This window comes from Monodon monoceros, unplaced genomic scaffold (genome assembly GCF_005190385.1).
Source record: "Monodon monoceros isolate NGI ecotype Baffin Bay Population unplaced genomic scaffold, NGI_Narwhal_1 Super_Scaffold_16, whole genome shotgun sequence".
Classification (NCBI taxonomy): domain Eukaryota; kingdom Metazoa; phylum Chordata; class Mammalia; order Artiodactyla; family Monodontidae; genus Monodon; species Monodon monoceros.
Window position 1 is genome coordinate 108,190,753 of NW_021703772.1, and position 8,974 is coordinate 108,199,726.

Sequence of the window (8,974 nt, forward strand, 5' to 3'; positions counted from 1 at the left end):
TGAAGAAAACAGGCATACTTCCCTTCAGAAAATTCAGAGCCACAGTGTTTAGTAATTCAAGTGTTTTCTCCGCAACTAGCCTCAGATGGAGTGAGGCCACTGTAGTGGCTCGGGAAGTGGCAGGCGCCCTCCTCCTACGTCTCCTCCATCCCAGAACACCTGCTGCTAAGCAGGAGGCCAGAGGTTTGGACCCGATGCCCCATATGAGGACACTATGAAGTGCTCACTCCTTCAACATCTGGCCCAGGAAGGAAAAATCTGAATGTGGCAGTGACAAAGTAAGTGCTTAAAGACCACTTACTCCAAATCTATGCTGTGCAGCAATCCAAGAAGAAAGGCACAGTACTTGTCCATCTCGAGGCTGTGTGCCCCACAGCACTCAGCAGTTACCCTCAGGAGTAACTGCTCTTCACGGCAGCCTCTTCCCTGTCTCCCGGTTAAGCACAATGACGCCAAGGCGCTATCATCCTCTCTTTAAGAATTTCAAAGAACGATACAGGTCTCGTTTAATTGCTCTTTTTGCATTTAGGTGAGACTGTTTCCCATACCAGTGTTACATGTTCTAGTATAGCTTCAAAAACTATGAACACACTGAAATTAAAACATGAAATAGTAGGAATCAAAAATAACACAAGCGCCAAAGACCATGATGTGAGGCGTCAGCAGTGTGGCTTAGATGCACATCACCCCACCTCACCCTTCCCAGAGGCAAGCTCAGGCAGCCACTGCAAGGCCTCTCCAAGGTTATGCTGGCCATCAGCGTCCAACGGTCGAGCCTGAAACAGCAACCTAAACCAAGACCAAGCACTGGGTTGTTCTATCCAAAGGAAGCCCAAGTGTCTTCTGCAATAGATTTTCTGTGCAAGTCAGCCCTGGATCCTGGGCCAGCGGCGCTGTGCTGGGGATGTGATGTGGCTCCCCCAGCAGCAGTGGTATCTGGAGATCAATACTGAAAGCTGCGCTTGGTCTGGATGTCATCAAGAATCTGCTGTAGCTCCTCGTCTTCAAACCGCCCCTCCAGGCTACAAGAAGGAAAACAAAAAAAGTGAGTGTCGCAGCGACAGCGTTCCCCGCCCTCTTCTTTCGTGCGTGCTAATCTTCGAGCACCACTGGCCCACCTCTCCGCTTACCCCTAAACGCTGACACCTTTACATTTCAACTCTTACTTCTTTCCTTTAAAAAACATTATGAAGTATTTCAAACATATAAAAGGTATAGAAAATAAGCTCATTTTAAAAGTTATCCCCACCTGATTCCCTTTTTTTTTGCCACACTGTGTGGCCTGCAAGATCTTAGTTCCCCGACCAGGGACTGAACCCAGACCCCCTGCAGTGGAAGCTCGGAGTCCTAACCACTGGACCGCCAGGGAATTCCCTCTCCCCTTGACTCTTAATAAATATGACAGACACAAATCGATGGCTCTGTGTGTGCTCCCCTATTCCAATTCCTTTTCTTCCTTCCCCAGAAGTAACCATTATCCTAAATTTGGTATTCATCATCCCTACATGTTACTTTTATATTAATATTTACTATAGTATATGTAAATGTATCTACAAGCAATATGCAGTACTGGTTTTAAACTATAAGAAATGGCATCGTAGGGCTTCCCTGGTGGCGCAGTGGTTGAGAGTCCGCCTGCCGATGCAGGGGACACGGGTTTGTGCCCCGGTCTGGGAAGATCCCACATGCCGCGGAGCAGCTGGGCCCGTGAGCCACGGCCGCTGAGCCTGCGCGTCCGAAGCCTGTGCTCCGCAACGGGAGAGGCCTCAACAGCGAGAGGCCCGCGTACCGAAAAAAAAAAAAAGAAATGGCATCGTACTGTATGTATCCTTCTGCAATTTTTTCACTCAAAATTCAATTTGGCATTTGTTGACATTATTCCACGTTGTCCTAGTTCACTAGTTTTTTCACTGCTATATAATAAACATTATATGATCATACAATGACTTATTTCTCCGGTCTTGACTTGTCCAGTTTTTGCTATCACTAACAATGCAGCAATAAACACTGGAATACATGTCTTCTTTTAAACTACGTATGCGTTGCTTTTAGGACACGTACCCAGGAATGAATTTTGGGGTCATGGGGTATATTCATCTTTAGCTTTACTGGATGTAGCCAAACTGCTCTCCAAAGTGACCGTACTAATTTGCACTCCTATCATCAGTGTACCAAGAGTTTCAGCTGTTTCACATTTTTGCCAACAATCGGTGTGCTATAAAACCATCAATCTCATTACAAAGGCACTCATCCAACGTTGGTGATATCTATCTAGATTTTAAATGCACACAGCTTTTAGACACAGTAATTCTACTTGTAAGAATTTATCCAATACACACAGAGCTTTTCACAACCAGTCCTAACCTTGGGATCAGAGCCTTGGACTCCTCAGCAGTCTCTGGACAAAGGTTGGCTAAGCAGGCCAGCTCAAACTTATGAAGCTTCTTCTGGAGCAGCAAGCTGATCACAGGGAAGAAAATCAAGACAAACAAAATCAAACAATGATGAATGGGAAAAAGGGCATCAAATGTAGCTAGCAAGGAAGAGGAAAAATAAAGCACTTGCAATCTTCCCATTATGGTTAGGTTTGCTGCAAAATCCCACTTTCAAATCACTTCCTGTTCCTCTTCCTGGAGAACAGGAAGCTACAACGAAATCAGGCAGAGACAGTGAAAGCGAGGCGAGCACACCAAGGCGGAGAATGCTTGCGATGATAACTTCTGAGAAACTGCTATGTACCTCGAGGACTATACAAGCTTTCCCCCAAGAATTTATTCCGTTGCTCTTTGCTCTTCCTACCACTGTTCTTTGCTTCCTTTGTTATTAATTTTATGTCAAACACATGATGTCAGATGTCCCCCATCTACCAGGCTTGAAGAAGATTTATTTTTGACTTGAAGAAAATTCTCTTTTAAATGTATCTAAGGGCTTCCCTGGTGGCGCAGTGGTTGAGAGTCCGCCTGCCGATGCAGGGGACACGGGTTCGTGCCCCGGTCCGGGAAGATCCCACATGCCGCGGAGCGGCTGGGCCCATGAGCCATGGCCACTGAGCCTGCGCGTCTGGAGGCTGTGCTCCACAATGGGAGAGGCCACAACAGTGAGAGGCCCGCGTACCGAAAAGAACAAACAAACAAACAAACAAAAAATATATAGTAGTCTATCAAATGGATTTACCACAATTTATTTAAATACTGTTGAATATTTAGCTTTTTTTAAAACTGTGACTATTATTAATAGCTCTCTGAAGAATATTTGCATATATACATCTTTTTGTCCACTTGCTTTTCCTTAGGACAGTACTTCTCAAACATTTCACCAGAGTAGAGCAAACAAGTACCCACAACCAACTCGGGGGCATAGGCACAAATGACTTTCTGCAACTGCAAGGATTTAAGTCTCATGATTTATTTCAATAATTCAGGGACTTCCCTGGTGGTCCAATGGTTAAGACTCCGAGCTCCCAGTGCAGAGGGCACGGGTTCGATCGATCCCTGGTCGGGAAACTAACATCTCGCATGCCGTGTGGCGCAGCCAAAATAAATAATAATAAAAATAAATAAATACAACTGAAGTATTAGAAAAAAGAGATCATATATATCATTTGTTTTACTTCACAATATACTGGTATCTGTTTGCTTTAATGCAGAAATGTTTTAAACCATACCACCAAGTAACACTGATGACACCCAGTTTATAAAAATGGACTTCTCTAGTGGCTCAAATTATATCAGAACATCAAATGATTATCTAGTTCACATGAGATAATGTTCATCTTCGAAGAAATCAAAGAAATGCTAAAACAGCTCTTGTTTTCCCTGGGGCCTCCTATATACCCCAGCACCTCACTGTTTCCCAGAGCACATCCAACCAATTTGAGAAGCAATGCCTTAGGAAAAAATGCTAAAAGCCAGTCACCTTTTGAATGGTCAAGCAAAGATCCAGAAAGAATGCTCCTGATTTATATTTATTAACATAGCAAGATCTCTAGGACACATCAGGGAAATAATAAATAAATAAGCCCACTTTATTAAAAAAAGAAAAAAAGGAAAATAAAACAATGCTGTGTGTTTATGGTGTGTATGCCAATGTATGGAACACGCTCTGCAGGGCTAACAACAAACTTCTGACAGCAGTCACTCTGCAGGGAGGTAACTGGGATTTGGGGTACAGCAAAAGGTGGCCAAGGAGGGTTTTGACCATATAAGCTATTTCAAAAATTTGACGAAGACATTATTTTACTTACATTAATCGTACAGATGATGCCCAAGGGGTGGCGGGGAGGAGCAGGGGAGGCGGCGACAGCATTCTACGTGCAGATGTCTAATATCCTGGATTAATAAAACTTTTAGCACTCACCTACGTACACTGGCAATGGTCTCTCTGTTTTTGAAACGACTGAAACGGGCTGTGTAGTTTAAAGTTTTCATGAAGACCTCAGAAAGTTCCTGTTCATCCTCTGCACTCTCATTTTGTTGCTTTCGATGCTCCAGAAGCATATGAACTTCTGAATTTAGAAGTGTCTCAGCTGTTTCAAACTCTATTTGTGAGAAGCATAAATGTCAGCTGAAAATATTCCTCCAAAAGTCAGCTTCTAAACGTTCCTTTTGCCTTTGAGACTATCAGCAAGTCTCTGTCCCTGCAGAAATCCAGAGGCTTCAATATCCCACAACGGTACAGTATTTTTCAGGTTTTTTTTTTTTTTTTTTGCCATGCTGCGTGGCTTGTGGGATCTTAGTTCCCCGACCAGGGATTGAACTCGGGGTCCCCGGCAGTGAGAGCGCCGAGTCCTAGCCACTGGACTACCAGGGAATTTGTAACTGTACAGCATTTAAAAAACAAATAAACAAACAAAAACCTGAATAAAAAGTACCTAGACAAAACCTAAATACGAAAAACTGGTTTAATTTATCATGAAATTAAGAAAACCATCTCCCTCTTAGTTATTACACCATAAAAAAGAAAACAAACATATATTTCCATTATGCCCAAAACTTCCATGAAGCTATCCTATGGAAGGGAGTATTACACCTTGAGTCTATAAAATACAATACTAGAAGCAACCTATATGTCTATCAACAGATAAATAGTATTATGGTACAACCATTAAGTACTACCTAGCCCTTTGAAAGAATAGAACAGTTCTACACAATATATCATCAAATTTTTAAAAAGCTGTATGATTTCTATAGCATAATTCTATTTTTGCAAAGAATAAAGTGTATAAGTATATATTTATAAATGAGCACAGTTTGGGAGCATAAGCACTAAACTATTTACGGTCGTCTCCTCTGGGTGAAAAGGTGTGGAATTTCATGTTTTACTGTGGATATAGTAATTTTTTTTAAAAGGAGGGTACTGTTAAGGCTTCCCCCACTTATTTTGTGTTTTCCAGTACCTGTAAGATATGATACTTTAAAATCTTAAGCTTTCTACTTATTCTGGGTTTTTAAATTACAAATTAAGCACATCACATTGCAAAGAGGAAGTTCTCTGATAGCAAAACGTGCTTTACTCCCAGCCATCTGACAAAGATTCTCTCCCTGACCAAACTCCAGGCTCTTTCCTGTCGTCCTCTTCTCCCCAAGGACTCAACTTTGGTCCACAGAAACTTGACGAGGGCTTCCCTGGTGGCTCAGTGGTTAAGAATCCGACTGCCAATGCAGGGGACACGGGTTCGATCCCTGGTCTGGGAAGATCCCACATGCCGCGGAGTAACTAAGCCCGTGTGCCACAGCTCTTGAGCCCACGTGCCACAACTACTGAAGCCCGCGCGCCTAGAGCCCGTGCTCCGCAACGAAGAGCAGCCCCCGCTCGCCACAGCTAGAGAAAGCCCACATGCAGCAACGAAGACCCAATGCAGCCAAAAATAAATAAAAATAAAATAAATGCACTTAAAGCACTAACAAGATTTCTAATAGCTCCAGGCCGCAACCCTGGGATGACTCTAGCTCTTTACAGTGGCTATTTATGAAAACTGAAGGCTGCCAAAATAACTTACTGTTTGTTCCAGCCAACACTTGAAGACAGGGCCCCTGTCTCCCAGCCCAGAGCGAGGGGTGTGGGAGGGTAGGAGTTAAACGCCAGTTAACAAATCCAAAGGGGTTTCAAATGGACCAACCCCCCGCTTCCCGCTTTTCGTAATTTTTCACTTCCCCGACCCTACTGAGGCCCCGCTCACTCCGCTCCTTATTCCTTCATTCTCCCTTTAATATGCCCAGTCACCTCTACAGATCGAAGTTTAGATGAGTCCACGCTTGACTCTGTCCCACTGCAATAGTATATTACTGATTAAAATCTGTCCTTTCCCCTTTAGTGCCAGCTTTATCTTTGACACATCCCTCCAGCACTTCACAGCTTATCGGATAAAACAAACTACTTAAACAGGAGCAAGAGGCCGCGCAGCGTCAGTGTGGAGTTGGGCGCCGACGGCTCCAGGGCTGCAGGCGTGGACTCCGGCTGGCCCGCTCCCGCGGCACCTTGCCCTGCCGGCCCACATCCCCCTCCTCCCTGCCCTTCGCCGCGCCTGCCCAGGCCTGCGACAACCACGCAGGACCACGGGGACACTCCGGCAGCCCCAGGCCGCACCTTTGGGAAAGATGAGCTGTGAGGCGTCCTCCTCTACGTCGCCAGCCCGCGGATCACTGCCACCGGCCGCCATCGTCTCGCCGCGCACCGCAGCCCACACCGCCGGAAGCGGAAGCGCCGAGCCGCGGCCAGGAAGGGGCGTGGTCTTGGAGACGGGGCGGGGCTCCACTGGGGATGGGCGCGTCACAGTGGTGGGCGGGGCCTCGGTGGGTGGGCGGGACCCCGACGGGGCGGGCGGGGCCGAGGGGCCTTGCAGCGTCCTTGAGCTTCCCTTAAGGAAGCGGAGACAGGCCAGAGCCGCGAGGTCGCGGGGGTTCCCGGAGGGCCGAGGGGCATCTTTCGCTGGTCGCTTCCGGAGAAACCGTCCTTCTCTTCTCCAGTACGCCCTTCGCCGCGCGTCGTGGAGACTGGTCACTTGGCCTTTCTGAGCCTCAGCTAACTCACCGGTGAAGTGTGGATGAGGATACCTGCTTCGCAGGGCGTAGGGAAGGATTAGATGAGATGCAGTAACGCGCTGACCGACCCAAGGAACTGTCGTTGATGGGAAGCTGGGTAGGTGACTCCGAAAACATACAGTGTAATTTCTTACAATGCCTTAAGCATTTAAAATGTTTGATTTGTAGTGGGACTTTTCCAATACCTCTCAACATGTGGCTAGTGATATTGAGAGGCCTGTTGGAACATTTGGATGATACTTAGAAAAGTAAGCAGGGGCTTTCCTGGTGGCGCAGTGGTTAAGAATCCGCCTGACAATGCAGGGGACACGGGTTCAATCCCTGGGATCCCTGGTCCGGGAAGATCCCACATGCCGCGGAGCAACTAAGCCCGTGCGCCACAACTACTGAGCCTGCGCTCTAGAGGCCATGAGCCACAACTACTGAGCCCACGTGCCACAACTACTGAAGCCCGCGTGCCTAGAGCCCATGCTCCGCAAGAAGAGAAGCCACCCCAGCGAGAAGCCCCGCACACCCGCAACGAAGAGTAGACCCTGCTCGCTGCAACTAGAGAAAGTCCGCCGGCAGCAACGAAGACCGAATGCAGCCAAAAATAAATTAATTAATTAATTAATTTTTTTAAAAAGAGGGGCTTCCCTGGTGGCGCAGTGGTTGAGAGTCCGCCTGCCGATGCAGGGGACACGGGTTCGTGCCCCGGTCTGGGAGGATCCCACATGCCGCGGAGCGGCTGGGCCCGTGGGCCATGGCCGCTGAGCCTGTGCGTCCAGAGCCTGTGCTCCGCAACAGGAGAGGCCACAACAGTGAGAGGCCCGCGAACCGCAAAAAAAAAAAGATAAGTAAGCAAATGAAAAAGTTTCCAACTTGAGAGAAAACAGATGGCTGTACAATGAAGGAAATAATCACAGTGCACTACTTGGCTCCGGAGTGAACCACGTTTAGGTATCATGTGAACTCTGTTAACAGAAAATGAATGAGGATATTACCAGACGAGAATATGTACCTGTATTCCTTTGATTTAAAATATAATTTTCACAAAGTTAATTTGCCTTGTATCTGTATTTCCAGAAGAAATGTATCCGGTGAATTAATGGCAGGTTATATAGTATTGTTAGAGCTTATTACCGCCTTGAAGGGCTTTCCTACACAGTTCATTACAGCTGTGGACCGATGTCCCGAGGAGTCTGGGGACGTGCAGCAGCTGGGTGTGGGAAATGGTCCTGAACTCAGCGTAGGCCCCTTTCTCTCATCTATCCATCCAACAGGGCTTCACAGAGCAACTACTACTTACTGGACTTACCATGGGCTGCCCCCAGGGCTAGCCGGATACCCAACACACACAGCAGGAGAGAAGTCAACAGGTGAAGAGAGAGGAAAGGAGAATAACAAATAACACATAGTGATGTTTCATAGGTTGGTTTGTCTACATTTTCATTCAGGAAAACCATCATAAATACTTAAGTGCAAAGCCCTGAGGTTAAAAAGATGAATCAGTCCTAGAGCTGTCCCCAAAAGGAGCTAAGAGCAGTTGATGCAAGATCTGGACTTATCTTCCATCATAAAAGACAGAAAGTGGCAAGGGGTATGAGAGATATGGAAGGATACAGAGAAAGAGGCCATTATGCTCCTCAAGAGCGACTATGGTTCTTTATACTGTATTGGCTCAGGGTCAAGTTCTTCAACCAGCCCAGCGAGTGCCTTTCAAAGGCAGATATTCAAGCCAAGGTCACAGACCCTAGATTGATCTGGAAGCAGCTTTACAGCACTTCCTCCACCCTCAGTCTCACAAGAACCACCGATCTCTGACCACATGGCTTAGTTCACGTTTCAGACAACAGAATGAGTTTAAAATGGCAAATTTTGTGTTATATATATTTTACCACCACCAAAAACAAACAAAAAAAAATGGAATTCCATGCTGTTTAACTGCAAATATG

At 46.3% G+C, this 8,974-nt stretch overlaps 1 protein-coding gene across 1 annotated transcript; it reads right to left on the reverse strand.

Moving 5' to 3' along the window:
• Window positions 1-592: 592 nt before the first annotated feature.
• Window positions 593-6,702, reverse strand: POLR2D (RNA polymerase II subunit D). The gene is made up of 4 exons (XM_029226058.1): window positions 6,586-6,702; window positions 4,357-4,537; window positions 2,365-2,460; window positions 593-1,022 (listed from the first exon to the last, which is right to left on the reverse strand). Exons 1-4 carry the CDS (start codon window positions 6,656-6,658, stop codon window positions 944-946), a joined length of 429 nt encoding a protein of 142 aa, XP_029081891.1. The 5' UTR covers window positions 6,659-6,702; the 3' UTR covers window positions 593-943.
• Between the last annotated feature and the right edge of the window lie 2,272 nt (window positions 6,703-8,974).

Coding starts and splice junctions, on each gene's coding strand:
- POLR2D (XM_029226058.1), bottom strand. CDS start 6,658: ATGGCGGCCGGTGGCAGTGATCCGCGGGCTGGCGACGTAGAGGAGGAC. Junction 2,461..4,356: donor ACCATTGCCAGTGTACGTAG/GTGAGTGCTAAA, acceptor CCCTGTGATCAG/CTTGCTGCTCCAGAAGAAGC. Junction 1,023..2,364: donor TCCAAGGCTCTGATCCCAAG/GTTAGGACTGGT, acceptor TCCTTCTTGTAG/CCTGGAGGGGCGGTTTGAAG.